This window comes from Patagioenas fasciata, chromosome 4 (genome assembly GCF_037038585.1).
Source record: "Patagioenas fasciata isolate bPatFas1 chromosome 4, bPatFas1.hap1, whole genome shotgun sequence".
NCBI classification, from domain to species: domain Eukaryota; kingdom Metazoa; phylum Chordata; class Aves; order Columbiformes; family Columbidae; genus Patagioenas; species Patagioenas fasciata.
Genome location: NC_092523.1, coordinates 80,125,202 through 80,152,476, shown reverse-complemented (window position 1 = coordinate 80,152,476; position 27,275 = coordinate 80,125,202). Strand labels below are relative to the sequence as shown.

General features: G+C 51.0%; 2 protein-coding genes and 1 long non-coding RNA gene across 12 annotated transcripts; 2 read left to right on the top strand and 1 right to left on the bottom strand.

The window, feature by feature from the left end:
• The first annotated feature begins 408 nt into the window (after window positions 1-408).
• Window positions 409-13,719, top strand: CSGALNACT1 (chondroitin sulfate N-acetylgalactosaminyltransferase 1). Of its 3 annotated transcripts, XR_011738966.1 has the most exons (9): window positions 409-2,034; window positions 4,128-4,344; window positions 5,171-5,272; window positions 5,757-5,935; window positions 6,321-6,415; window positions 8,441-8,522; window positions 8,866-10,313; window positions 12,418-12,594; window positions 12,939-13,719. XR_011738966.1 is itself a non-coding variant. In XM_071808266.1 (7 exons), the coding sequence occupies exons 1-7, from the start codon at window positions 1,401-1,403 to the stop codon at window positions 9,147-9,149; spliced, it is 1,593 nt and encodes a 530-aa protein (XP_071664367.1). In that variant the 5' UTR covers window positions 409-1,400; the 3' UTR covers window positions 9,150-10,418. The 3 variants fall into 3 exon arrangements, 1 of the variants encoding a protein (XP_071664367.1); XR_011738965.1 differs by having other exon boundaries at window positions 12,418-13,719; XM_071808266.1 differs by lacking the exons at window positions 12,418-12,594; window positions 12,939-13,719 and having other exon boundaries at window positions 8,866-10,418.
• Window positions 13,710-24,083, bottom strand: SH2D4A (SH2 domain containing 4A). 5 transcript variants are annotated; one of them, XM_071808267.1, is made up of 10 exons: window positions 23,984-24,083; window positions 23,223-23,542; window positions 22,420-22,579; window positions 21,607-21,760; window positions 19,592-19,657; window positions 18,837-18,975; window positions 16,747-16,963; window positions 16,060-16,193; window positions 15,037-15,257; window positions 13,710-14,617 (listed from the first exon to the last, which is right to left on the bottom strand). In XM_071808267.1, exons 2-10 carry the CDS (start codon window positions 23,395-23,397, stop codon window positions 14,525-14,527), a joined length of 1,359 nt encoding a protein of 452 aa, XP_071664368.1. In that variant the 5' UTR covers window positions 23,398-23,542; window positions 23,984-24,083; the 3' UTR covers window positions 13,710-14,524. The 5 variants fall into 5 exon arrangements, with proteins under 5 accessions (XP_071664368.1, XP_071664369.1, XP_071664370.1 ...); XM_071808268.1 differs by lacking the exon at window positions 23,984-24,083 and adding an exon at window positions 23,852-23,944 and having other exon boundaries at window positions 23,223-23,538; XM_071808269.1 differs by lacking the exon at window positions 23,984-24,083 and adding an exon at window positions 23,575-23,712 and having other exon boundaries at window positions 23,223-23,480.
• On the top strand, window positions 21,122-27,175 carry LOC139827869 (uncharacterized). Of its 4 annotated transcripts, none has more exons than XR_011738968.1 (4): window positions 21,122-21,268; window positions 21,419-21,864; window positions 22,242-23,507; window positions 26,487-27,175. It is a non-coding gene; the product is annotated as an uncharacterized lncRNA (long non-coding RNA). The 4 variants fall into 4 exon arrangements; XR_011738970.1 differs by adding an exon at window positions 24,722-24,842 and having other exon boundaries at window positions 21,419-23,507; XR_011738969.1 differs by adding an exon at window positions 24,722-24,842 and having other exon boundaries at window positions 21,419-24,218.
• The last annotated feature ends 100 nt before the right edge of the window (window positions 27,176-27,275 follow it).

Here is a 27,275-nt window from a genome sequence, read left to right as displayed (position 1 = left end):
CCTTCCCTTTCTCCTTCCCTTTCTCCTTCCCTTTCTCCTTCCCTTTCTCCTTCCCTTTCTCCTTCCCTTTCTCCTTCCCTTTCTCCTTCCCTTTCTCCTTCCCTTTCTCCTTCCCTTTCTCCTTCCCTTTCTCCTTCCCTTTCTCCTTCCCTTTCTCCTTCCCTTTCTCCTTCCCTTTCTCCTTCCCTTTCTCCTTCCCTTTCTCCTTCCCTTTCTCCTTCCCTTTCTCCTTCCCTTTCTCCTTCCCTTTCTCCTTCCCTTTCTCCTTCCCTTTCTCCTTCCCTTTCTCCTTCCCTTTCTCCTTCCCTTTCTCCTTCCCTTTCTCCTTCCCTTTCTCCTTCCCTTTCTCCTTCCCTTTCTCCTTCCCTTTCTCCTTCCCTTTCTCCTTCCCTTTCTCCTTCCCTTTCTCCTTCCCTTTCTCCTTCCCTCACCAGCAATTCTCCCTTTGAAAGTGCTGACATTTTCTGGAGAATGCTCTAAATACTACAACAGCCATTCCACATTGACCTAAGCACAGCAGTACATGGATAGCTCACTTTAGCCTCCTCAGTTCCTACTCTACAAGTTGGTGATTTTTTCCGAGAAGCCCTGCAGGCTGATAAAATATAGGTAACGTTGCAAAGATCAGAAATATCTCTGCATGATTGCTGTATATAGAGTAATAGTCCAGCAAGACATGGAGGGCGGAAGTCAGGTAGCGGTTGATAAGTCCTATAGAAAAACTTGACTCGAGATTTTAAATAAACCTGAAACTCTTATTCTTAGATCAACTTTTAGTACCTAAGGGTCTGCCAGCAAGGGTGTGTGACTAACAGGACCAGCAATCTCTGTGGTCACAACCAGTGGCCTCCTGTCCTGCATGCATCCGAGGGAGAGTGTCAGGGGCTCATTCCATTGTCACTCAGCCTTGGCCTAAGCCTGTTGGCAGCTGAGAAAATGATCAAGTTCCTTTAACCAGTGTGGATTTGGGCCCAAACTGAGCATCTTAGCACGAGTGCTGCGCAGCTCTGAGATCCACGAGAGCAGCTGAGAAGCAACAGCGAATTCTTAAACCACTCTCAATGGTCTGGACTGAGTGACCAAACTCTAATGTGCGTGCATCCTTGTCATCTGTCTTTCAGGTCCCCAGGCCCTGTCCACCAGCGGCTGATGAGGCTGCAGTGCTGCCATGAGGATCAGGAGGTGTCCTGTCCGCTCTGCCACTTGCCTTTTGGTCCTGCTGGGTCAGCACCAGAGAGACCCCAAATTACAGGTGGAGCGCATATTTTAAGGAAGCTAATGAGACGGTTTTTGTACATACATGCATCTGCGTAAGCGTGCTCCAAGTCCAGGAGCCTCTGTGGCACTGTGTGGACGTAAGGACTGTTACGTGCGTGGGGTTAGACTCCGCTTTTTGAGAGATGATGCTCCGAAGAGGATTTATTCTGTTTCTCCCCCGACTCGCAGGCCTGCTGGTGGTGGCGTGTTGCTCGGTGTCTATTGTTTACATGTTGGCTTGCACACCCAAGGGTGACAGCCAGCAGCTGGCCTTGCCCAGGGCGCACAGTCCCACCGCCAAGGAGGGATACGAAGCCGTTCTGCAGGAGCGGGAGGAGCAGCACCGCAACTACATCGTCAGCTTGAAGAAGCAAATCGCCCAGCTCAAGGCTGAGCTCCAGGACAGGAGCGAGAAGCTGAAGAACGTGCAGGGCCAGCTCCCAGGCCCCTTGGACACGCGGCTGGACCACAGCAGCCCGGAGAAGGCCCAGGCTAACCTGCTGGCCTTCCTCCGCGCCCAGATCGACAGAGCGGAGGTGCACAGCGGCGTGAGGCTGGCCACGGAGTACGCGGCCGTGCCCTTCGAGAGCTTTACCCTGCAGAAGGTCTACCAGCTGGAGACGGGGCTGACGCGCCACCCAGAAGAGAAACCCGTCAGGAAAGATAAGCGAGACGAGCTGGTTGAGGTGATCGAGTTAGCCGTGGGGAGTTTGAACCATCCGGAGGGGGACGGCAATGCCAAACACCGCGTGTACGCAGCCTCCGACTTCGTGGAAGGTTTGTATGCTGACAACGGGTTACAAGACTTGCTCAGTACCCCTGGGGGTTCTGATGGAGACGGGTGTTATGTCCGAGGACACATCTGGGTGGTGTTAGTGCTGGGTCCCAGCCACAGCTGCAGAACGGCAGCTTTTCTGGGGAGGGGACTCGGTGACAGCAGAGCTGCCCGTCCCTTGTGGTGACCACGGCGTGTGCTCGCAGCTCTCTGGTCCTGTGTTTGCCTCAGAACTGGCAAAGCAAGGGTTGACCAGCAGGCTGCAGTCGCAAATCTGTTACCGGTGTTAAGGTTGCTAACTCCAGTTCCTATCTAAATGCCAATGTTAGTCACTTCTACCCACACCGTCCTGCCAGAGCAAGCTGTGGCGAGATAGGTGTTGAGCTCAGTAATTCAGCTGGTATCACCCGTAACTGCCAATAACTATGGAAAGCTGAACCTTCACAGGGTATCTTCTATACCAGGACTTGTGCGGCTCACCCCTTGGATTCCAAAATGAACTAAACAGGTACTTGTCTTTACCCTTACATGTGATATTGAGGCAGTACATGTGGGTTTTTAAAGTGCTGCTTTTAACAGTGGCCATTTTTTATTTCCCATCTTGTGTCACTAAATCCGAAGCACCCGCTTGTTTGCGGTCAGGAGCTTTTTCACCCCCGGCCAGCGGCTCCAGCCGTATCGTGGGAGCTGCTCAGGGCAGCTCTGACTTCACAGGGCAGGAACATCCACAGCAGAGACGTGACAAGGGACACGATTCCACAGAACTTGTTCCCAAGGACTCACAACTGGTTCTCGTTCAATAAGAGCTACGCTTTGACTTTCAATAGGGCTCACCTAGTTTCAGTCCACGGGAACCAGCTCGATCCCTGCTTGCTGTTTGGTAGCCTTGCCTGTGAGATTTAATCCACAGCTGACCCGGCTGAATTTAGTACAGGAGGGAGAACTTGCCCTTCTCATTCTCTAACGTTTGTACTGCAGACTTAGAGGACATGTGGGTGAAACAGCTCTCAGGGAGTGACTGCTCTGATGTGCTGAACACAAATCCCCATGCTTGTCCCACATCACTAGACCTTTTGCTGTTGTTTTTTTCCTTCTTCTTCTATATTTATGGATAGAGAAGAGCAAGGCGCATCCTCCCTGTGATGCGGACTGTGTGCGTATGGGGTGTCCACAGACAGCAGGTTCTTGAGCCCGTGCCGGGATTTACCTGCTGCATCGCATGGTCGGTGTTATTAAAAGGGTTGGTGTGATTTACTTCTCCGTTGTGATGAAAAATGTCGGTTTGCCATGTCAAATACGCGAAACAGTCCTACCCATTTCTCTGTAGAGAAAAGGCAAATCAACCATGTTACAAACCAGGGAATGAGTACAATTTAAGAGAAAAAGGCAGCACTTTGGTCAAGCTGCTTTTCACAACCAGGCGGGAAGAAAAAGACAAAAGTCAAGCAGAGTTTTCTTCAGATGTGTTTTGCTTGTCTCTTCAGTTTCTGCAGGAGATGGAAAGCAATGCAACCGGACCCGGCTACCGATGAGGCTGTTGGGATACGTACAGTGACCTGACAAGTAGTTAGAATTACCATTTAATTATTTGTTCTTAAACCAAACCGATCTGACTATGAAAAAGCTTTATTTCAGTATGCGCTATAAGGACCCAAGTGTTGTGTGGTGTAAAATCTATAGCCTTTTTGCCAAGTTTATCTCATTTAAGGTATAAGAATAGCGTGGGGCACGACCAATACCTTTAGAGTTCAAGCCAACCCTCAGCATGGGACCAATTTCATGCATTGAGTATGTTAAAAGTTCGTTCCATGTAGGAAATGACTCTTTGCTTGTATGAATTAGATGTCCTTGGAGATGGTCTGATGCAGTGTCCAGCCTGTGGAAACTCCGCAGCGTCACCCTCGCAGACCATTACTCACCACGAAGGAAAAGAAGCCTCTTGAGAGTGGAGTGAAGAGCAAAGTTTCATTGCGGTTCTACAGTCTTATTAGGGGACTTTGCAGAGAGCCTCACAGAAAAGGAGGAAATGAATCATTCGGATTGCGGCGTGCAGTCAGCTTCAATCCAACATCTCCTCTCTCTCGTTTGCACGCAGGGATCTACCGCACGGAGAAGGACAAGGGCACGTTGTACGAGCTGACTTTCAGAGGAGACGCGAAGCATCAGTTCAAGAAGGTTGTTTTATTCCGGCCGTTTGGCCCCGTAATGAAGGTGAGAAGTGAAAGCGTCAACATGGCTGACACGCTGATCAACGTCGTCGTGCCGCTGGCCAAGAGAGCCAGCAAATTTCGGCAATTCATGCAGAATTTCAGGTGGGTTTCCAGTCCAATCCTGCCTTTGCTTGATCTTACTTGGAAAGTAATTGAGCCCTCGCTCGGTACAAGTTGTGCTTCTCTTAAATAACGTTTCATTATGCCACTAAGAAGTTGGTATTGAGCTTAGGGAGGCTGGAAGGCGTCGGGCTGCTTAGCGCGTGGGGTAGAAGCAATTATGACAACCCTCGGGTTCCGATCTGCATGGACCTGGATGATGAGCCCCAGTCTGTGTTGTTGGGGCAACGCAAGAGCGAGCTGCAAATAAACATTTCCAAGGAAAAAGGGAATTGGTGCTCCCAGACACCTTGCCAGGCCCTCTTGGAGGAAACATTAAGGCAAGAAGGACATGTATTTGAACTCTCAGGACAGTTACTTTCCAACTGCTTTTCTTTAGCAGTGCAGAGATGATGTCTGGAGGGAAAACTTAATTGAGATCTAGCTTTAAATAGCTGCCCTGAAAAGATTGTGTTAGCAACACGTAGTGACTCTTACAATGGGGTTTGTTTTGCTTAATTACAGCTGTCTATAAATAGGCACCGTGTTTAAATTAGCCATCTGATAGATGTGGGCTTTGGGATGGGAGGCATCGCCCTCTGGCCGCGTTGATCTCTGCTGATTAATTTGTGCGGGGGAGGCGTGATGTCTGGCACTGGTTCTCCTACCCTTGGGCAATCGGCTTCGTGGACAGTTGAGACTTAATGTTTCTTAACAAAATGCAGAAGGTATCAACTCTAGAAGATTTGTTAAAAACCAAACACAACAAGTCAAGGTTAAGAAGTAGAACTATGCGTAGCATTTTTACGGTCCCCCTTCTGTTTTATAGGGAAATGGGCATTCAGCAGGACGGGAGAATTCACCTCACCGTGGTTTATTTTGGAAAAGAACAAATGAGTGAAGTCAAATCCATACTTGAAAATACCTCCAAGTAAGTAGCTGAGTATCTAATGTGTGTGGTTCATACGCAGCTATCGCAGTGAACTGGAGACCAGGTAGCTTCCCAAATTCGTAGTTGTACCAGCCACGTGGAGGAAGCTCCAGTGGTGCCCTGACAGTCCCAGAGCTGTGGCTTTGTGATATTGATCTTCAGACCAACAAAGCAGATTTTACAGTAGTATGGCCACAGGTATTTTATATTCATGTACATTTTCCTACTAAAGATATTTTCGTCCATCTAAGCCTCGTTGGGATTTTGGTGAATAGTGTCAGTGACAGGAGTGCTAGAGCAGGAGAACACGGCTCCAGCTCTGAGTGCAGCGGGAAGCTCCTCCGGGCTCACAGGACAGATGTTTCTGCCCCCAAACCGCACTCACAACCCCGATGCCGCAGATTTCCAAGTTAATTCTTCCATACCAGGTTCCATATCAGCTTGTGCTGGAAGGACGGGCTAAGTTGTGTTTTCCTTCTCCTAGGTCAGCCAACTTCAAGAACTTCACCTTCGTCCAGCTGAACGAAGAATTTTCCAGGGGCAAAGGATTAGACGTTGGTGCTCGAGTCTGGAAAGGAAGCAACGTCGTTCTCTTTTTTTGTGACGTGGACATTTACTTCACCGCCGAGTTCCTGAACTCCTGCAGGCTGAACACGCAGCCAGGTACAAGCTCTCATCTTTCAACAGACATTTACTTGCTGTCTAACAGCCTTCACCGGAGTCTTCTTGCCTTTGGGTTGGTAGCGAAGCTGCTGTAAATCAACTTACAGAATGAATTAAGATGTATAAGAAAAGGTTGCCGTTTGGCTTTTGAAAGGCCAGAAGACCTCTGCTCCCCCGTGATTGAATTTCTTGCTTTTGGCGGCTGTGCTTCCTGAACAGCGTCTTCCTGTTAATGATATCCTCATATTTTCATGCAGAGAACACAGGCTCAGTCCAAATGCTGTGTGACTCAGTCTGGGTTTAGTCTGGCCTGGACAGCACCTTGTAGGCAAGAGAAGTGTGTGCTATGCAGCTTTTGACAAGATGAACCCCTTGTCATTTGCAGGGAAGAAGGTGTTTTATCCCGTTCTCTTCAGCCAGTACAACCCCAGTATCATTTATAGCCACCATGACTCCATCCCACCTTTAGAACAGCAGCTGGTAAGTGCGTGTTTTTCGGAATGCCTGCTCTTATTTGGACAAAACAATGTGAAAAGCTGCATGTGCTCCTGGGTATCATTTTCCTATTCCTCGTGCACAGTCACAATGGCACAGGCAAAATAACCTGCAGCACTCGCCTTACTGTCACTTCCACAGTTAAGTTTCACAGGGAAGTGTTTTGGTAGTGTTTGTTTTAGCCCTTGTTTGGTGTTTTATACATGGAACCGAAGAATTTAGACCACGTCTGCTTCTCTGCCAAAAGAGATTTTCTAATTAGCGCACAATTCCTGTGCGGTTTGCTGGCTTCTGTCGCTCTCATTTAATGGCACCGCTTGCACTGGGTTTATCTCAGAGCAAACCTGTTTGGGTAATACCATGGATTCACGTTGGCTTTTCTCTCCCTGAGGAGAGGCCGCTGGGATCCTCAGCCTGGTGAGCACTGGAAAATAAATAGAGTTTAGCTCTCAAGCTAGCGTGAATTCCACAGAGCGCGTTGTCAGGATTGCGCAAATATTTATAGCTAAGATTTGAGTCATAAAATGTGATGCTTATGTCAGAAAAAGCCTCTTGATTTAAAGGAGTACTACCAATCTAATTTTTAATGATTTTACTATTTCAGCCCCCATTAGTTGGCGGGCATGCGGCCAGAGCTGTGCCTTTGAACAAGACAGAGTTGGCTCTCTGTCCTGGTACTTGGGCTGCTCAGGAAAAAAAATGAAGTAAACCTTCAGAGATGTTTGAAATAAGTTGATTTGTGCAGCAGCCACTTGAGCTAATGGAAAATAATAACACTAATGCATCGGAGTAGATCGCTGCAAGGACATGGTTACAGACACTGCTTGTTCCAGCGCAGACCTGACAGGTACAACCTCATTTCATCTTCATTGCGTCTGCAGCAGCTTGGCTCTGAGAAAAGGAGAAACGAGGAGATAGAGAGATGTGAGGTGTAGAATAAGAAAAGCTGCTGAAGTGGTTATGGACAAAAAGGGGAGGCGTGAATGAGAAATCAGAAGAGACTATTTTGTAAGAGGATTGTTTTGGAAAGGAAGCGGTGAGATTCGTAGATCCAGAAGTGGAAATCCTGTCTCGTCGTCTTCTGGAACTTTGTCACAGGCAAAGCCAGAATTGTCCAACGCGGCTGCTGAGGGGCAGGTTTGTAACCAGAGCTTCAGGAGCGCCCAGCACTGCTGGGTCCCCCAGGGGGTGTCAGGACACGTCCCGGTCCCTCGGAGCCCTCGGGTGTCTCAGCCGATCGCGTGAGGTCTCACACCCGTGGGCTGTGATCTGGGGATCTGTACTGGGGTATCTGCTTCTGAAAGTGCAGCCGTGGCCTCTCTGCTCCCATTTTCTACCCGTAATACCAAATGTTTTCAAGGTCCATCTCAGTGGTGCAGGCTGCACATTAATGATGACAATGGTTTTTATGGGATATGTATTATCACCTAATGTTTCTGGACTCCACTTGAACTGAGTTACAGGAGTTCTGTCACAGAAAGCTATTCTTACCCCAACCTAATTTTTGTCAAAATGGAGGTCCTGAAGACGCTGTCAGTTGTGCGACCAGACTGGAACCGCTGTTGTCGTGCAGAGCTCTTGGGCCCACAGTCCTGTGGACAATCTGCTCTGCAGCACAACTTGGCTTCCAGCTCAGCAGGATGGTCCTTACGTCAGATTTGAGCCCCGCAGGAACTAAGGGTTTTGGAGATTGTTTGTCCACAGAAGAAACAAACTCCAGAGTGATGTGATATTGCTCCATGTGGTCAACAACAGCCAGAGTCCTTCTGGATTAGGGAAAGGACTTAGATCATTCTCCTTGATAGCTAATGATACAGCTGGCTTTTTGGCAGAGGAACGTGCAATAAGTATTATAGCTACAAGAAATGGTTCAGGACCAACAATGGATTTACGCAGGGGAGAATAAAAGTGCAGCTGTTCTATTTCTGACCAGATTTGGGACTGGTTTCCCTGCTGCACACACTGCAAGCATTTCTGTTCCCATATAAATATTCCTTTCCTTCCTTGCAGGTTATTAAAAAAGAAACTGGATTTTGGAGAGACTTCGGGTTTGGGATGACTTGCCAATACAGATCGGATTTTATCAACATAGGTAAGAATAATACACTCCAATACATCTGCCTTTTTACTGAAACATAGGAAATGATGGTCAGCTCCCTTCTCCCTGGCCAGCGTGTCTGGGTAGCAGCGCTCTGGGTAGATGTTCAGATTGTCCCCAGGTGCCACCGAGGTTACCGGAATCTAAGCTCTGCTTGGTACAAATAATGCGATTTTGGCTGATGGTGGAAGATTTGGAGCTAAGAAATGCGGACACTTGGATGCTGGCAGAGTCTGGGTGTTTGGAGGGCTGACTGGAGAACAGCGGTGGTGCGATCCATAGCGCTGATGTTGCCGGTGTCTATTTCTGGTTTCACCTCTGTTTTTCTTCCCATCAGGTGGCTTCGACCTGGACATCAAAGGCTGGGGCGGCGAAGATGTGCATCTGTACCGCAAATACCTTCACAGCAACCTGCTGGTGGTGCGCACGCCGGTCAGGGGGCTGTTCCACCTGTGGCACGAGAAGCGCTGCCCGGCGGCGCTGAGCCCCGAGCAGTACCGCATGTGCCTGCAGTCCAGGGCCATGAATGAGGCGTCCCACGGCCAGCTCGGCACGCTGCTCTTCCGGCGCGACATCGAGACGCACCTGCGCAGACAGAGCCTGGGCAGCAAGAAGACGTGAGGCCAGCAAGGGGATGCGAAACAACCCTCTCTGGATTGGACTATTGGGTGTTTAGGGAAAGAGTCGCTAAGGAGATAAGATAGGATGAGACTGAAAGAGGATGGAGGTGAAAGAACACGAGGGAATGTGCTTGATGTGCTCGTCCTCTGTTCTGGTTTTTCATAATAGGGCTTTTCACAGAATCCCGGGATGTCAGGGGTTGAAGGGATCTGGAAAGCTCATCCAGTGCGATCCCCCGGTGCAGGAACACCCAGCTGAGGTTCCACAGGTGTCCAGGCGGGTTGGAGTGTCTGGTGTCAGCTCTGCGTTAGCCAGGCTGTCCAGCACTTGCTGCCGGAGAGGCTTGAACACTTGATGAGATTCGGGATCGCAGAGACAAAGAACGTTACACAAATGTAGTGTCCACAGTAACAACTGGGTGTGCTTTGCTGGAGAAATGTTAGTGAGATGGAAGCAGTTATTCAAAGGATTGACCCTTTATTGGGCGAATGAGTTGGTTTCTACATCTAACCTGATGTGTCTAAAAAGGGCTGGTTTTAAATCAGTGCAGAGCTGCTGCTCTGAGAAGGAAACGTGATTGTTCGTGGTGGTGAAGTTGGAGCGGCCCAAGATCTCCTTCCCTTCCGGGGCTGGGGCCGGGGGCAGCAGCGGGTGCGCTAACGGGGTGTTCCTGGGTCCTTCCGAGACAAGAGGCGTCTCAAAAAGTGCTTTCTAAAGTTCCAAAAGAGCAGGCCCTACCGATCAAGTGTGATGATGCAGAAATGCTGTAAGGTTGTTGAACAAATGCTTGTTCTTGCTGGGGAAAGAGCACCAAAAGCAAAGAGCCGTGTCTGCGCCGCAGGAATCACGGTTTGTCTCTGCTTTGCTATACTGTCAGTATCTCAAGATTTATCTTTAAATGAAGCTGGTTTTGCTTAGGGATTATTTTGTCATAGTTCAGGTTTTGTACTTCTAGCCTTACTAGGAAACAGCGCAGCCTTCCAGAACGTGGGAAACGCTCCGCAGATGGGTGTTTGGTGTGGATGGGAGCTGGTTCAGATGAGTGAAGTGGTTGTTCTGCACGGCTGGGGTGCTGGAAGAGGAGCCGCGTTGCCCGCTGAGCGGAGGGGAACGCAGCTCGACCCGAGTACCCATTCAACAGCAGCACCTCAGGTACCAACACCGGTGAGCGCTTGCTGGCTTCATACCAAAGTCTGCCTTCGAAACCAAATCCAGAGCATAGCAACCTTTTGTAATTAACAAAATAAATCTTTGTGATGGATTACTGGACCCTGCAAGTTCTCTTATGATAATTGTAGGTGCATTCTGAAAATTAGTCTCCTTTTCAATACTTGTTTTTGATTGAAAGCACGTGTTACTCTGCTCCTAAAAAGCTTTTTTTAAAAAATCCTGACTAGTGTTTATCACTTTAATATTAACTAGCAACAAAATGCATGGGCTTGGAAATCCCATTTGCTTATCTACTGCTGTGGTCACTTTGTTTTATAGCTTCAAGCTTAATTCAGGGCAGTCTGAAGCCAGGTTCTGATTTGGTTTTTGGCTTGTAAGAGCAGGGGGAAGAAATAAGGGAGATGTGAGTGACCGATGAGTAGCAAATGCTGTGTGGTGCTGCAGTGGGCAGCGGGAGAGCCTGGAAACCGCTTGGGTAAGCAGAGATGGGGCTGCTCCAAGCGCCTCCTCCCTTGGCACAGGTTTCCTTGTCTTTGCCTTTTGTTGGATACGAGTGGTCTGTGTTGTCCTTCCCTTGCAAGTCGCCGAATGTCCTGAAATGCTGCAAAAAAGCAGAAGGATCTAATGGAAAAAGAACTCTGAAAAAAAAAAAAAAAACCAAAACAAAAGCATCCCCAGATCCATCACTCAACATTGAAACTTCAGCAATAACACAAGGAGGTCTGCCAAAGAGCTTTTTCTTCCTGGAATACATGATGAATTGTTCACAAATGGCTTTGTTTTGATGGTGATGATGTGTTTGTGCTGGGGGAGCCAGGCATGGCTGGTTGAGCAGCTGAGCCGCTCCAGGGTGCGAGTTCTCCTATGGTCCCACTTAAGCTGAGTTGGAAACTGGGTGATGCGTGTTACAAAAGCTCTGGACTTGCCCCAGGCCCAGCCTTACCTGTTTCCCATGATGGTTTTTGGTGCCTTCCCTTAGGTTTGCCCCGAGAAAGTTCATGTGAGCTGGAGGTTGGCCCCTCTTGTAGAGCAGAGCTCAGCAGACCTGCAGAGGTCATTCCAAACTGTGCTGGTCTCCAAATACTGGGCATGTGGGAATTCAGCACCTTGGCTGCCTTACCAAGCACATCATCCGGCCCCTGTCAGTTCCACCGCGGGAGGGGAAGATTTTACAACCTCAGGATTCTCTTTTCTCCCCCTGAAACTGCCAGGATTCTTTGCCTACCGTTTCATTTTAGTTCCCCTTATCCCAATCCTCTTCACACCTTCAAAATGTCTTCCGAAGTCTGAACTCATTTAGCTTTACTGAAGTTCAATGTAAATAATTTATTACCTTGAGACATAAGAGCCTAGGAAATGAATCATTATAAGCAACAGTGCAGCTTTTCGTCGCCTAGGGAGAGGTTCATAGTCTGAACAGAATCCTCCTCACCAGTTGGAACACCAGTATAAAACTCCACTTCACCTGTCATCACAAGGTCCTCTTCAGGAGTTTCCTTGAAGATGTACCGGTTTCTTTTCTGGCTTATCAAGTACAATGTCATTTGTGGAGTGTGGTTTTTGTTCTTCTGTTTGGGTTTTTTTCTGTGGTTGGTTTTTGGTTTGTTTGGTTGTTTTTGGGGTGTGTTTTGTTTTGCCCTTTTTTGTTTTGCTCAAGTTCTTCAGCAATTTATTTGGAAAAATAGGTTAACTTTTTTTTTTACACTAACAGACCTTCTCTTCCAAAATGTCTTATCCCTTTGGATCTGGAGGGGCATGGTTTAATTCCTGTTTCACATGGTTAGCAGAAAGAAACATTTTCAGAAATACCTTATCAGTTGTTGATGAGTGTCTTATATTATGTTTGCTACTGGTTTGAAACACCAAACCAACCTCCAGTCCACACAGGCTTTAATTAAACAGCCAAACCAATTTTGGCATCGTGGCTTGGGTACCACCAACATGGAAAATTGGCTTGGGGGGCAGCCTCGTTGGCTGTGTCTGTGAGCCAAGCAGAGCTGGAGCAGCATCGATGCTGCTTTAACTCTGCGGTGATTTTTTGGTGTGGATGGTCGCACCCTCTGGCTAAAGGCACCGGCAAACCGCTGTCTCCTTCCAGGTGTCACGGTCTCTCCAGCCAAGCCATCTTCACGTGTGCAGCATCCCTTGGGGGAAGACCCTGCAGAACCCCTCCTGAGACGTGAGGCCGGCGTCCCGCAGCGAGCGCTCCCTGTGCCGTGGGCTCTCAGCCCGTCCCCAGGGCTCTGTTCTGGTGACGGCGCAGTCATCTGAATGTGTAGGTATAAAGCTTCAAGTCTCATCCTTCACAGCAGAGCAGTGAAGCTCAGAGTGTTTAAAAACCTGGAGCGCGATTTCTTCGAAGATGTGGGGTAGGTGTGAGCTTCCCCATGGCAACACTTGCAAATAAGTAGTTATAATTTAAAGGGATGTGAAGCTACCAGTTCCGCTATAGATCTCGGAGATAAAACCAACTGTGTCGCACAGCCCTGCTGTGTCCGTGCCAGGTCAGCCTGCAGCTTTATTTCTGCAAGTCAATGCTGTGATTTTTTTTAAAGGAGACTTTGTGTGCTGACTGTACCTGCCCACGGGTGTACAAAGAACATGGTGATTTGTCTTCAGCAGGACCACAGCAATGGCACCTTCTTCACGTGAGAACGGACGCCAGCGTTTCTCTAGCACTGCGGACCTCTGAATGACCATTAATTCTGGACATATTTTTCCAAAGAAACAGGGAAGGAAGGATTTTTCTCCTATGCATGATCTAGCACTCCCTCTCAAGACTGTTGCTATCATGTTGAACACCTCTCTCTGATATGCGTGGTACGGTGCTCAAGTGGCTCCAGAAGTCGTTTGCCCTGCCGGAGTGTTGTTTATTTCAGAGTCTCACTTTACATTAAAGCTTTATGTCGAGCAAGCTAAACCTGCTCCAACTGGAGTGCAACCACCCCCTCCTTCCTCATGTGGAAACCACCTCTTGGTGTAGTTGTAAGTTTTAAGACCAGATGCTTACAACAATTTCTTTTAGTCTGTATTCTGCAAAGCACAGATTAACATCGTTCCTGAAGATTTCCTCAGGTTAAGCAGAGGAGCCCTGGCCCATCAGGAGAACTGGAACAAGGTGGGGGCTTGTGCGCTGTTTGGGGATTGCGTCTCTGAAAAATGGTGTTGGCAGATTGGCACCACAGCCCTCAGCTCGAACCGGGGCAATTTGAGTGAGGGTGAATTCATGCGACTCCATCCAGCCTCCCCCCAATATTCTGAATTATGTCTGTAAAGAGCAGCGTAACAGATACTAAAGGAGAACATAACCTTGAAGGAAAAGCTTCTATGTTAAAGTTTACACCAGATGCGTCTCAGTAATCACGACACGACTTGCAATAAATAGCTCTGTTTTGGAAAATAGTGTTCTTTACTGGGAAACACTCTTGTGGAAACTGTCCTAATACTGACACAGGTGCTGCTTTTTACATTGCTGTGCATGTTTTAAAGTCTTTCAAACAAGTTCCCATATCCCTGCCCCCCTCCCTTTCAAACCACCAATCCCTCTCTGTGCAGAAAGGCCAGGGTGGGATTTAAACCCAGGTTCAAGGAGTGAGGATCTACAGTTGGGAGTTAAAGGACTTGGGGAAAAAAAACAAGGCACTTTCTATGCAAATCCCTCTTCACACAAACACCGTTCCCTGGAAGGCACTGAGGGCTTGCTTGGATGTTTGGCTTGGACATCCTTGGCTCTGAGGGTACAGCATTTTACAGGATTAAGGTTCACCTATACAAATGACTCTATCAAGAGCGATTCACCTCTCGGAGGTGTTTTGTGCCGTAGGAAGGTGCCATCTCTGTCCGGCTGTGGGTACTAATCCATTTCCCAGGTGGCACACAGCTTTGCATTCAAGAACAAAAGGCAGCTTGAACACACAAGGACCCCCGCAAATCTGCAGAAACCCACGGAAAATACGAGGCAGCATCTCCCTGTTCAATGAGTTGCTTCTTCCAACCTCCGCGACCACCCCGGTGCTTTGCAGCTTGCCAGGCTTAATTCTGTTGACCTGACAAGCTCAGGACGGGGCTTGTCCCCCTGCCCTTTTGCTGTGAGGGGTGTAACAGAGGCACTTATGGCAGCTGTTCCAGGTAGACGCCAGCAGCTCCGCTCTGAAGCTCACTCTTTGTGAATGCGGGCACGGGGCTGCACGACGAGATGGGGGCGCTCACTCAAAGAGAGACGTGTAATCTGGTTCTTGGTCCTCTTGGCCGCACGGGTAAAGCAGCAGCTCCTTCCCCAAGGAGGTGATGGGTTCATCCTGTTGGCAGAGGGTGTGATTAACCACCGCCTTTCAAACAGACCGGGGCACAGCCCATCCATCGCAACACCGCTGCTGTATTTTCTGCTCACCCAGCTCACCGGGATCCCGCAAGCACGGAGCCAAATCGAACACAAAAAGGGGCCTGCGTGAGTGCGCTGTCACCTCTCACCTTATCAGCTTTGCTACTAAAGGGCATGCAGTGACTCAAGCCCTGTGTGGAGGGTGAGTGGGGTTTAGGATGCCTGAGATGTGCCCATCAGGCTGGCGTGCCCCTCTGGAGCAGCACACTGGGTACCTGGCAGTAGCTAAAACGGGTTTAGTTATCCACTTTAAAGCAACAGAATCTATTCTTTCTTACTTTTAAGTGTCCCGAGGAAATTAAACAGATACTAATGAACGCATTGCTCGATGTTCACCTTATGGTAGTCCACGAGGTCGGCCAGTGTTGAGTGCTGCAGCTGGTCCACCCCGAGGAAGCTGTAGGAGTCGCTGGAGGCATCGATGAGGAAGTGCTTGCACCCCTCCCCGGAGCGGTAGGAGAGCACGTAGCCTTTGATTTTCTCACTGACCCGGATCAGGAAACTCCCCGGCGCTGTTCTGTTCAGCAGCTCCTCTGCTTTCTTCGAGGTGAGGATACCTGTTAAAACCAAAACATGCAACGGAAGGGAAAAGAGCACCTGTGCAGGACTGGATGGAGCGGTTCTCACAAGAAAGCTCTGTTGCTCTAAAGCCATGGCACTTCCACCCATGGCGTGGTTCCTTGCCCAGCAGCCCAGGAAGAACATCACTGCCATTGCCGGTAACAGACTGTGGCATCGTGGGCTGCTCTGGAAGCCCAGTTATGAGAGGGTAACGCTTCCTTTGCTTCAGTCTGGGATCTGAGGGGTTTGCACAGCAAGGGAGATGGATGGGATCATGATGACCCATTAGAAATGGGACAAAAAGGTGATGGACGATGAGTGTGTATGGATGGAGAATCATAGAATCACACAAGAATAGAATGGTTTGGGTTGGAAAGGACCTCCCCAGGTCCCCAGTGCCACCCCTGCCATGAGCAGGGACATCGTCACCAGCTCAGGGTGCTCAGAGCCCGTCCAGCCTGGCCTGGGATGGCTCCAGGGCCTGGCACCAAGGATGAGTGGGATGAGGTGATGAGATGTGCCCAAATCTCTCTCGCCATATGGTCCAAACAGTTACCAGGGTGACGGTGCATCCAGGACAGATGTGGCACAGAGTATTTTGGGGACCTGGTCTCTGTTCTAACACTTTAGGTTGTCCTCTGTAATGCTAGAGCAACTTAAACTAGGTTAATACATAATTAAAGCAGAAAACTTAGCCACCCTCCAGAAGCTCCTGGCCCAGCCTGTGTCCACACTGCAACCACGTAAGAGAAACTACTCCTAAAGCACTGGGTTGGGGCAGAAGCGCCCAGGACTCACCATGGAACCAAGGTGCTATTGTGTCCGTGCTTTTCTGGTAGCCAGCTCGCAGCGGGAATTGCTCCTCTTTGAACCACCTGATGATGCTTTCTTCAGTGGAATTGGAGATGGTCCTCTGGATTCCCTCTTTTCTGCTAGAAAAGACCACGGTTTGGGCATCAAGCACAAATGAGAGCTGCTGAGTCCTTGGCAGGACTTGTCTTTCTGTCGGGGTGTTAAGAGCAGCCCTGAACAGGAGGTTGATGCTTGTGCAGCCATCAGCAAAGGTACGTGGTTTTCAGTGGGCACTTAACAAAAAGGATATAGAAAGAATCGTAGAATCACAGGAGGATTTGGGTGGGAGGGACATTCCCAGCTCCCCAGTGCCACCCCTGCCCTGAGCAGGGACATCTTCACCAGCTCAGGTTGCTCAGAGCCCGTCCAGCCTGGCCTGGGATGTCTCCAGGGATGGTTCATCCACCCCCTCTCTGGGTACCTGGGCCAGGCTCTCACCACCCTCAGGGCACCAATTTCTTCCTCATGTCCAGCCTGAATCTCCCTCCTTTAGTTTAAAACCATGAACCCCTTGGCTCTGTATTTTTTCCCTGCACGGTGTTTTCTCCATGCAAGGAGCAGAACAAACCTTCCCCGTCTCACCCATCCCACGCTGGACCAGGAGCATCTCAGCCCTCCTCGGGGTGTCCGTACCTGATCGCTCTCCCGTTGGCCGTGGCAGGAGGTAGAACTTTAGGTTTCGGGGGGAGAGGCGGGTACAGGAGCGGTCGCCGGTCCCCCGCGGTGCCGGTGCGGGGGGTCTCTGCCGGCTTCCTGCGGTGGATGCCCTGCAGCGACAGCCGCCGGTAGTCGTCCCGGGCTTGGCGTGCGAGGGAGCGTCTCTTCTCGTCCGCCGCCTTGGATCTCCGCACTGCAACAGAGCCAACAAGCAGGTGAGCGCTCAGCTCGGCTGCCCTTGGCCATCCCCTGCTCACTGGAGCGAAGGAATAACCCGCTCCACCGGGTGAAAGGTGCGCTTGTCCCTCACCACTTCTGGACATCTCCTGTGTAACAGGGCCCGTTTTTTATTCCATCACATGCAAAAAATCCGAGTTTCTTCAGGGCACCAGATCCCTTTGTACTTAGAGACAATTTTTTGTGGTGTTTCACTGCCGATTCTTGGTTTCAGACACGGATTTCTGCGGTGCCCTTTCTGTGAGCAGGGGTGGAGAGGGCGGAATCACACAGAATCACAGGATGGACTGGGTTGGAAAAGCCCTCAGAGATCACCCAGTCCAACCCTTGGTCCAACTCCAGTCCATTGACCAGATCATGGCACTAAGCTCCATGGCCGGTGAGTCCAGCACCTCCCTGGGCAGCCATTCCAATGCTGACCACTCTCTCCGTAAATAATTTCGTTCTAATCTCCAGCCTCAATTTCCCCTGGCAGAGTTGAAGCCCCTGCCCCCTTGTCCTATTGCTGACTGCCTGGGAGAAGAGCCCAATCCCCCCTGGCTAGAACTGCCCTTCAGGTCGTTCTAGAGAGTGCTGAGCTCACCTCTAAGCCTCCTCTGCTCCAGACTGAACAAGCCCAGCTCCCTCAGCCTCTCCCCATAGGGCTTGTGCTCAGTGAATCTGCTGGAGTGACCCCAAGTCGATCCTCTGAGGGATCTGAAAGTGCCGATGGGTTGTGAGTGTGGGAGGGAGTCTTGCTGGGACCATCATGGAAAGTAGGGGACCTTGCTAGGGGGTTTTCTTGCTGGAAAACTGCCGTGATTCCCTAGGTTACAAGCGTTCAGTAGCTCATCCTGGTCTGTCTGTGTTAGGTGAGTTCTCTCCTTGCTTTTGTAATCAACCTCAGATATTTTAATTGTTTTGTTTAATCGGTAAGAAAAGCAAAATCCCTGGCCGAAAGTGGAAACAACTGGTGGTACGGCATTGCCATCTGCTGAGCAGCGGGGGAGCAACTGGGAAGAAATTCAGTGCTTAGGAAGGATTCAGCAACAGATGCTGCTGCGCGTCTTGTGCTTCTTGCTGTTTTCCCTCCTATCACTGGGGTTAATCACGTGAAGCGGTGCCACAGGGACCGTGTTTGGCTGACAGGGAAGCGGGGGCGTCCTCGCTTCTGTTTCATGCAGCCTCTTTTCTCATGTTTTCACGTTCTTTCCAAGGTCTCTGCTCAGCCCGCCCTGTGTTGTGCAGAAAGGAGCTTCGCCCCAGCCTCGCACTGACCTTCTGTATCGAGCAGCAAAACCCTCCCCGCTCATTTCTGAAGCCCAAAAAGGGCCACGTTCACTCCAGCAAAAGGAGTTTGCCTCCAACCAAGCGCTTTTGAAATTGGCCCCATCACCCTTGTCCTCATGGGCAATGGTTACCGCAGTCCCACAAAAACCCAGCTTCTAGCTTAAGATGAGTTATCTGGGCTATATTTACGTGGTTCCTATTTGTTGCTTGTTTTAACAGGGCACCTGAGCCTCGCCACACAGACCCACGCTGCGTGGTCCTGTTCTTAATATTTAAAACTACAATATTCCAAATAAAAACCAACTGGAGCAAAACATAGAAAAAAGTGACAATGGGAAATGTTGACAAATGGTCACGTTTTCTGCAGGGTCAATCGTCCATTTCCCTGCCCAGCTCCAGTGCCAGTGTGGACTCAGCCATATGTCTGACAGCGCAGCGCTGTATTTTTGGCAGTGCTTGCCACCCACCCACCAAATTTCCCATTCCAGTGTCCGTGTTTGACCCCCCAGGCCCCCAGGGTTTCTCCATCCCCCCAGGAGAAGCTCGTCCGAGGCTCTTACGGGATTCCTGCCACTCGGGCTCGCTCTCCTCCGCTTTCTGCGGGATCCTGCGGCAATCGGAGCCGGGCTGGCTCTGCGGCGGTGGCTCCTGGGGGGCCGGGGGCTCCTCTGCTGAATTTCTCCTTTCTGCTTCCTTCACCTGTGAAAGAAACGGTATGTGCAGTGATTCCTCCCAGGTTACTTTTAGCCCTGCTCTTTAGCTAGTCTTAAAATACCAAAAATTCTGTTATTTATTGTGAATCCCTCCGATTTCGACAACATCCAGACCCTCTTTCTTTCCAGCAGGTTATAACAAAGGAAGGGAAAACGAATCTATCAGAAAGCACGGGGAGCATGTCCTGTCTGCCAGGCTGACCTGCTTTGTGTCACCTCCTCATGGTCCCACCACGCGGGAGGAGACCAGTCCAAGAGGTGAGGATGTTAGAGTCATAGAATGTCCTGAGCTGGAAGGACCCACAGATCATGGAGTCCAACTCCTGTCCCTGCAGTGACAACCCCACAGGTCACCCCGTGTGTCTGAGGACGGTGTCCAGTCTCCTCTTGAACACTGTCAGGTTGGGCCGTGACACCTCTCTGGGAGCCTGTTCAGTGTCCAGCACCTCTGGGGGAAGAACCTTTCCCTCATGTCCCACTGACCCTCCCTGGCACATCTGCTGCCGTTCCCTCAGGTTCTTGGGTCAGACGAGGCACTGGGGCTGTGGGATAAAGCCTGGAACCCACTCGGGCCATTAGGAACACCCTGGGTTGCCACTGACCTGCTGGATGCCACGCTTCCTCAGGTGGCAGTCGGCCAGCATCTGGTGGACATCCCTGGCTTCCCTCTGGGAGGAGAAGAGCGGTGAGAAATGAATGCTGCTGAGACAGCCCCAACCGTAGAATCATGGAATCGTTTAGTTGGAAGACACCCCCAAGATCAAGTCCAACTGTTACCCCAACCCCAGCACTGCCCCATGTCCTGAGAACCTCATGTCCGTCTGTCCAACCCTCCAGGGATGGCAACTCCAGCACTGCCCTGGGCAGCCTGTTCCAATGCCCCACAGCCCTTTGGGGAACAAATTGTTCCTAAATCCAACCTCAAGCTCCCCTGGCGCATCTTGAGCTGATAAGGTCTCCCCTCAGCTCCTGTTCTCCAGCTGAACCCCCCAGGTCCCTCAGCCGCTCCCATCACACTTGTGCTCCAGCCCCTCACCAGCTCCGTTCCCCTCTCTCCACTCGGTCCAGCACCTCAAGGCCTTTCTTGGCACAAGGGGCCAAAACTGCCCCCAGGATTTGAGGTTTGGCCCCCCCAGGTCCCAGCACAGGGACGGTCGCTGCCCTGGTCCTGCTGGCCACACCAGTGCTGGTACCAGCCAGGATGCTGGTGGCCACCTTGGCCCCAGATCCTTTTCCTCCTGACTGCTTTCCCCAAGCCTGTAGCATTCATGGGGTTGTTGTGACCCAAGCGCAGGTTCTTCCCTCCCGACCCATCTAGGAGCAGCTGTCACCAGCCCAGCCCAGCCTCAAAAGATGAAGGGTTTGCCTTGTCTCGGAGCCATCTCCCTGCTGGACCCTGGTTGCCTCCCACGGCGCAGCGAGTAACGAGTTAATCGCACTGCACTGCTCGCCAAGGACACCCTGTGTTTTATCTTCATCACCCGCTTGGCTAATATTTAATACAAACGTGGCTTTCCAACTTCCCCCTCTCTTGGCCAGGGAACTAGGACCTTCAGGTGTGTGTGAAGCAGCTTGTTTTGGCAGATCAGCCCCGCTTCCCTATTGCAGACAGAGCACAGCGCCCCGTCCCTCGCGCTGAATGGGAACCAGGTCTCGGAGGAAGCACCATAATGAGGGAGGGGAGAAAAATACCCTTTGCAGGCAAGAGGGGTCTTAGGTCTGGATCCCTCCTAATAGAAAAAGCCTGAGAAACCTGGGAAAAAACCACTAATAATACGACAAAAGAAATTACTAGCAATGTAATGTCAGGAAACAAAAGTAACGTGTACAAACAGCCTCTATTTCCATGTGCAAGACTTGGAGAAGGGGTCGGGTTCTTGGTGGTGGCGGGATTTTTGGTTTGGGGGGGTTATTTATTGATTTAGCTATTCTTTTTTTGTTAGCTGTGACTAATAGTTTCCTTTGAAAAGAAAAAACAACAAAATCTCCCACACAGTTGCTCAACCTCAGCAAACAGCGCTAAGAAAAGCCCCCTGTGACTCAGACGCTCTCGATAAAGGAGACAGAGCCACTCCAAATCTCCGGTATTTTGGCACCAGGGGCGCTTTGCCAAAACCCAACCTTCAGTTATGCTGCTTTTTATGCTGAAATACGCAGCGGCTGTGTAATAAAAGAATACAGGCTCACCCGAGCCAGCAGCAAAAGGCTGAATGCAAACTCTGCTGCATGAGCTGGGCTTCTCCAGTTAAACTGATAGGATGCTCAGCAAAGCAGACACGGTAGTTACTGCGTTTGGAGCGTCCTGGGCTGTCGAGGCCATGAGCTATTTTCTAACTGTTTTAAAAGATGGCAAAAAAATTTTTAAAAAGGAAAAAGGGAGGCAAAAATATGAGGATGTTGGGAAAATCATCTATTTCTTTAATAAGCAGGTGGTTTGCTGGAGGGCTGCGACAGATCTTGGGGAGCCCCAAGAGCCGGCCGAGCCAGGCCCAGCGCGGGAGGGAGCGTGCGACCCATCTGCTGCCCGTGAAGCAGAGGAATCAAAGGTAGCTTCTCTGTTGGTACAGATCTCAAAGCACATATCTCTGACAGGGATGGAGAAAAGGGCAAAAACTACCTTTGGCGGCTCCTGGGGTTTCCCTGTGGTAGCAGCCGTGTTTTTTCTCCCCTTTTCCTTCTTTTCCTCCACGGTGCTGCTTTTATTCCCATGAAGATCCGTCTCACCCGGGACTCCTGGTTGTAGCGACCATGTTACGGAGGAGTCGATCTCTCTAAAACCAAAGAGAAAGAGGATTTTGGAAGCCGAGGGCGTCGCTTTCCGCTCCCAAGCGCATGAAGCGGCGTGTGTGCCGGCAGCGGTCGGATCTCCCGTCAGGTAGGGCGGAATAACTAACGTGACGAGTCGCGGTGAGTGACTGTCACCCTGCTGCGCGGGCAGGTGAGTCAGAGCCATCCCAGCGCCTCACCTGCTGCCACAACAGAGCTGGCATTTCCTGGGGTTTGCAGAGGCTCCAGTGCTGGGGTGATATCCTGGGGGGGCTTGATGAGCAAATCATAGAGTAGTTTGGGTTGGAGGGACGTTCCCAGCTCCCCAGTTCCCCCTGCCATGACAGGGACATCTTCACCAGCTCAGGTTGCTCAGAGCCCGTCCAGCCTGGCCTGGGATGTCCCCAGGGATGGTTCATCCACCACCTCTCTGGGTACGTGTGCCAGGCTCTCACCACCCTCAGGGCAACAATTCCTTTTCCTCAGGTCTCTGCCATCATTGTGCACACCCCCAGAAGCCAACCCCCACCTGCACCTTCTGCCTGCGACTCCGCTGGCACAGCGATAACCACGGCCCCTACGGAGAACACTGGGGTCTCCAGAAACGCCTTCCCCGCCTCACCTGCCCACCTGCCCTGCTCACCTGCCCACCCGCCCTGCTCACCTGCCCTCCTGGCCGCGCTCCCTCGCCAGCCGCGTCGCCCTTTCCGCCTGGATCTCTTCGCAGATGGCCGCGTAGGGTTTGTCTGAAGGATGCTCGCCCATCACCCAGACCCAGACGTCGTTGTCGGCGCCCAATTTCCACGTCACCGTCTTCCTGCTGCCTGGAAAAGAAGCAGCTTCTGTGGCAAATGCTCCGTACGGGGTCTGCGTCCCTCCCGCCATCCCCTCCCGGCTGCTGCTGCTGACAGAGCCTTTCCAAAAGCAGCTGGACGTGGGGAAAGCTCGGCCAGGATCCTGCTGCACCTCCCGTTTAGTGCCATGGTGCTGAAGCCAGGTGGGTGAAGGACACATTGCTGAGTCCGAGGGCAAGGGAGGAGGCTCGCCGCTGTTTTCTCTCCTGCTTTAATTCCTCTGAGGTGCGGGACAGCGGGAGGAGAGCGCTGCCTTCCTCAGGTCCCGGACACCGCGGGATCCCAACGAGGGGACTTGGGTCTGCAGGCACAATGGGACCTCCCTGCAGCTCCAGCGCCTCAGGACAGACACCCAAGCCCGTAGTTATTTTATAGACAGTTACTTATATAGTTATTTATAGACAGATTCCAAGGCCAAATTTAGTGGGAACTTAACGAGACGCATCTCCTGGGGGCAAGGAAGCCCTGTCTGCCCAGCCAGGGCAGTGGGGCAATTTGGGCAAGGACAGACGTGCTGTTTGGAAATATAACTGTGGTGTGTCCCGAGGAGAAGAAACAACCATCTCGTGCTCCCGGGAGCAGCCGGCTGGCCAGAGGCAGAGCAGGCTCTCACCTTTCCTCGGCGCTGGCTTCTCAGCTGCAGCCCTGTTGGCGGCGGCTTCTCTTTCCTCCCAGCGCCTGATCTGCTCCTGCCTCATCTTGAAGAACAGGATCTGCTTCTGCTCCTCGCTGAGCTCCGCCAGCAGCTCGGGGTCGATGTACATCTCCGATAGGATCTGTTTCAGCATGGCTGCGGGTCGCAGTTACCCACGTCTGCGGCGACGATCTCCGGGGCTCAGATCCGCTCTGGCGAGAACAGGTCCCTCGGAGCCTGGGGCAGGAATGCAGGCGTGCCAGGGTAATTATACTCCCTTTTTTTTTAGCTCAGACTTCCTGCGCAGACCAAAAAAAAAGTAAATAAGTACCTTAAAACTTGCTATTAAGATTCCTGGAAATAAGAGGTGAGCTCCCACGCAGCCCCCGCGCGCTCGGCGGGGCCAGAAGGGCCGAGTGCCGGAGCGGGGAGGTTGTGCCGATGCTCGGATAAAGCCGGCGATAGGATATCAGGAGAGAGCCGGCCGCAGTCGGCACAGGCGCGGCTTGGCCGTGCCGAGCAAACATTCCTGCTGGGCAGGGAATCAATGAACCCACCAGCTCCTCCTTCCTTCCGAAAAGCAAAACTTAGATGTTCCAAAGCCCAACCTGCCTGGGAAAGGTGGGGAGGGCTGTTGGTTCTGCTTTTAGGGGGAGGGGAGGAGTAAGTTTGGGGTGTTCCCGTCCACTGTAGGTGGAAAGCCAAGGGAGGAAAGAAAGCCGAGGTGGATGATGAGGAACCTGATGGGTCCTGCTGATGTGTCTGCTCCGGGCAGCGAGCCCGGTGTGGGACACCCCAGCCTGACGAGACGGAGCGGGTGGGGAGAAGGAGCAGCGCTCCCGTTCCTGCCCAGGGTGCTGGGTCACGTCCGGTGCACGTCAGCGAGGACCCGACACCCACACAGCTCCGGGTGTTTACAGCTGGGGTTTATGTGCAGAAACTGGGGAGGTGCCAAGTGAGGAGAGAGAAACGCGGGTAAAGACCTTGAAAGCAGCTCTTATCTTCTCTGGGTGAGCTCAGGGACATCAGGAGGTTGGTCGGCCATGGTTTCGGTGACACGGGGCAGCTGGGGCTTTCTGGACACCCTTTTGGGCGATGTTGTTAGCAGGCTACCAGCAAATGGAATGAGTGGGGTTATTAATTCTTTCTGCACAAATCCTGGGAGGCTGAGGAACAAGGATGCTGGGACAAAGGGGGCTGGTTGGGCAGGAACGTGGAGGCACGGAGGACACAGATGTGGCAGAAGGACCTGTGCCAGGACTATCTATGGAATCTTGGAGTCAAAATTCAATAGGTGTCTTATGGGAGAGGGGATGGATGCCTGGGTACCCGCATGTTGGAAGGAAAGTGTCGGGAGCACCTTCAGCGTCTGACTGCTTGGCTTCTTCCAAATTAAATCGAATAGAGGAGGAGCGGGAGAGGAGCCGGCGAGCTGAATGCAGCCCCGCTGCAGTGAAATCCTGATGTATTTTCACCAGGGAGAGCTTGGGAGGAGCTTGGGACAGGGAGACACGTTGCTCCTGGAGGAGCACGGTCACACCAGAGCATCCCCATGGCCGGGAGCAGGAGTCCCCAGGGCGGCGCAGTGACCGGAATCAGGTGCGATCCTGCTCGGTTCTGCTTTGTTTCTCTGGTTACTTTACATCTTCCCTATTAAAAATGCTCATTCCAGCAGAGCTGCCTGAAAGAGCAGCTGTTCGCAAGCAGATCTGGGTGTCAGAAAAACGCCTTTAATCAAAAGTGGGTCCCTTGAGCTTTTACAGTTTTATTTTTATAAAGACAGGAAGGAGGACACAAAGTTTGAGGCTTATTTTAGGTAAAGCGCCATCTTCAGAAGGTAGTTGGTGCTGCTGCGATGGTGACAGTCTCTTGGAGCCGAAAGGTGGGGTTTGTTTGGGAAAATAACCAGGGTTGGATATTGTGTGGGTCCGGAGCAGGCACTGGTGGCCGCGGGCACGGTCTGAGCTCTGCGGGGCTGGCGGAGACACCGATTAATTAATCACCGTGTCTAAAACCGAAGTGGCTTCTAACATAGAAGACTCATTGGCACACAGGGAGGTGAAACACGTTTATTCGCTCTGGCTGAGAAGGGTTTGTGGTTTCTGTGGGCCAGATGCCAAGGGGTTTGTTAAGCTGAGGACGCTCAGTGAGTGCAGACCGTGAGCTGGATCCCTGCTCCCTGTGCTGCTTCCAGCGGGAAGCGGCTCAAATCTGCTTTTGCCGGGCTGGGTTTCCTTGTCACACTTGCTGCAAGAGGAAATTTCTAATGTCTGTCCCAAAGGCACCCTTGAAAGCACCAGCTCTGCCGCGAAATCACATAAGTGTGCTGAGAAATTTGCAGGCTTTATTTTTCAGTGGTCACTTCATTGAGGATCTATGGGGCTGCAGGTCCTTGTCATTTCAGTCATGTGCTCTTCCCTAAAGCTGCGTTACCGACCCTTGGCAAGAAGGGGTTTTGCTGCTGCTGTTCCAGCTGTTTGGAGGTAGAATTTTGGCAGCTCAAACTTAGGGAAGCCGAGGAATCGTGGCAGTGGAACCTCGGAGCTGGAAATTCATAGGAAAGCTCTACGAGAGATCTTATTAAACGTTCTACCTGCTCGTATTATTTTTTCCCCTGGGAGTGATAGATGGGAGCTGGTTTTGTGGAAGAACAGGAGATGAGAGGAGACAAAACCAGCAAAAAATCAAAAGCATGGGGGAGATGTGAAGGCAAAACAGGACTGGGGGGCTCTACCACTTGGGTACAAGGCAGTTAAGTTGAAAGCCATAAATGTAAATGCGATTCAAAGGGTGATTGACGGTTCAGAAAGCAAGGACACGCTGCCGCAGAGCAGCCGCTGCTCCTGTAAATCATCTACCGGGAGCGGGGGGAACGCAGACCCGAGAGCACACATGGAAAGGCGGTGACTTTGGGAAGAGCCACCGCGCATCCTGCTCGCTGTGACACTCCAGCCACCAGCAGCACCCCGGCCCTCAGCACCCATGCTGCCCGGAGGGACAGGTTCTCCCAAAGCCTATATACAAACATACCTCGATGTGCGTTTGATGTGCTTCGCACCAATAAATCACAGAAGAGGGTATTAAATGCAATAGTGGGGTTTGTGCTGATTTTCAGGGCTTCTTCAGCCTGCTGCACACATCTCTTTGCCAAAAATGTGACAGGAGTGTTCAACTAAATCCTTATCCTGTTCTAAATAGGGGAGGGATTCATCTCTCTCTTGTTCTAATTTTCTTCTGTTTCAGATGGAAGGAAAACTCCCAGTTTGGCCATCACAGAAGGACAATATGACCGTATAAGCTTGGCCCTTGGAAGACAGAACTGTTTGTATTTTATTTAGCATAAATAGACGGATTCTGGTGTACGACACTTGAAAGAACAAAACCAACTGAGTGACCGCAACATCAACTGCCTTGAAATGATTTACAGCAGCACTGACTTGCCTTACAGGTCCCTGGTTTTGCTGGAGGTTATTTTAAAATCATTTTGCAGAGGTTGTTTTAAAGCGGGTACAAATGGATGAGGATGGTGATACGGAAGAATAATTAGATAGGGCAGTGGTGGCCAGACGCAATCTCTCCTTTCAAGAAGAAGGTTTATTTCCTGCTAAACTCAAGTATAAATATCTCTACAACGTGGGAATCATCTTCCTATATCAAAATTACTTAGGGTATTACCCAAGAGAAGGTCAGTGTGGTGGCGAGGTTAACACACAGGACCACACATAGAACCCTGCCCGCTATAATGAAGTTTTTCTAAACCTGACACCTAATTTAACCTATTTTCAGGTTTTGAAGGTGGGGAGATGAGCTCAGGGATTTTTTTTACTGTCAATGTAGACTGCAATATTTATGCTTCCTATTTGCATAGGGTGGTTTGGTCAAAACAAAGACTGTTTTTGCAAGCAGGAATAAAGGTTATTTACGGTAAGCCGAAGCAGGCAGCAGGGAGGGCTCTGAGTGCACCGTGTATGGGGAAGATGGCAATAATGGGAGACAAGGGAGTGAGAGGCAGGGAACTGGGGGGTATATTAG

Bases quoted from the DNA above. Each gene is read 5' to 3' on its own strand.
- CSGALNACT1 (XM_071808266.1), top strand. From the start codon at position 1,401: ATGATGCTCCGAAGAGGATTTATTCTGTTTCTCCCCCGACTCGCAGGC. The intron at 4,345-5,170 runs GTGGGTTTCCAG...TCTGTTTTATAG, and splicing joins CAATTCATGCAGAATTTCAG to GGAAATGGGCATTCAGCAGG. The intron at 6,416-8,440 runs GTAAGTGCGTGT...CCTTCCTTGCAG, and splicing joins CACCTTTAGAACAGCAGCTG to GTTATTAAAAAAGAAACTGG.
- SH2D4A (XM_071808267.1), bottom strand. From the start codon at position 23,397: ATGCTGAAACAGATCCTATCGGAGATGTACATCGACCCCGAGCTGCTG. The intron at 19,658-21,606 runs GTAGTTTTTGCC...TTCTCCTCCCAG, and splicing joins AACCCCAGGAGCCGCCAAAG to AGGGAAGCCAGGGATGTCCA. The intron at 16,964-18,836 runs GTAAGAGCCTCG...GCTCTGTTGCAG, and splicing joins GCCCGAGTGGCAGGAATCCC to TGCGGAGATCCAAGGCGGCG.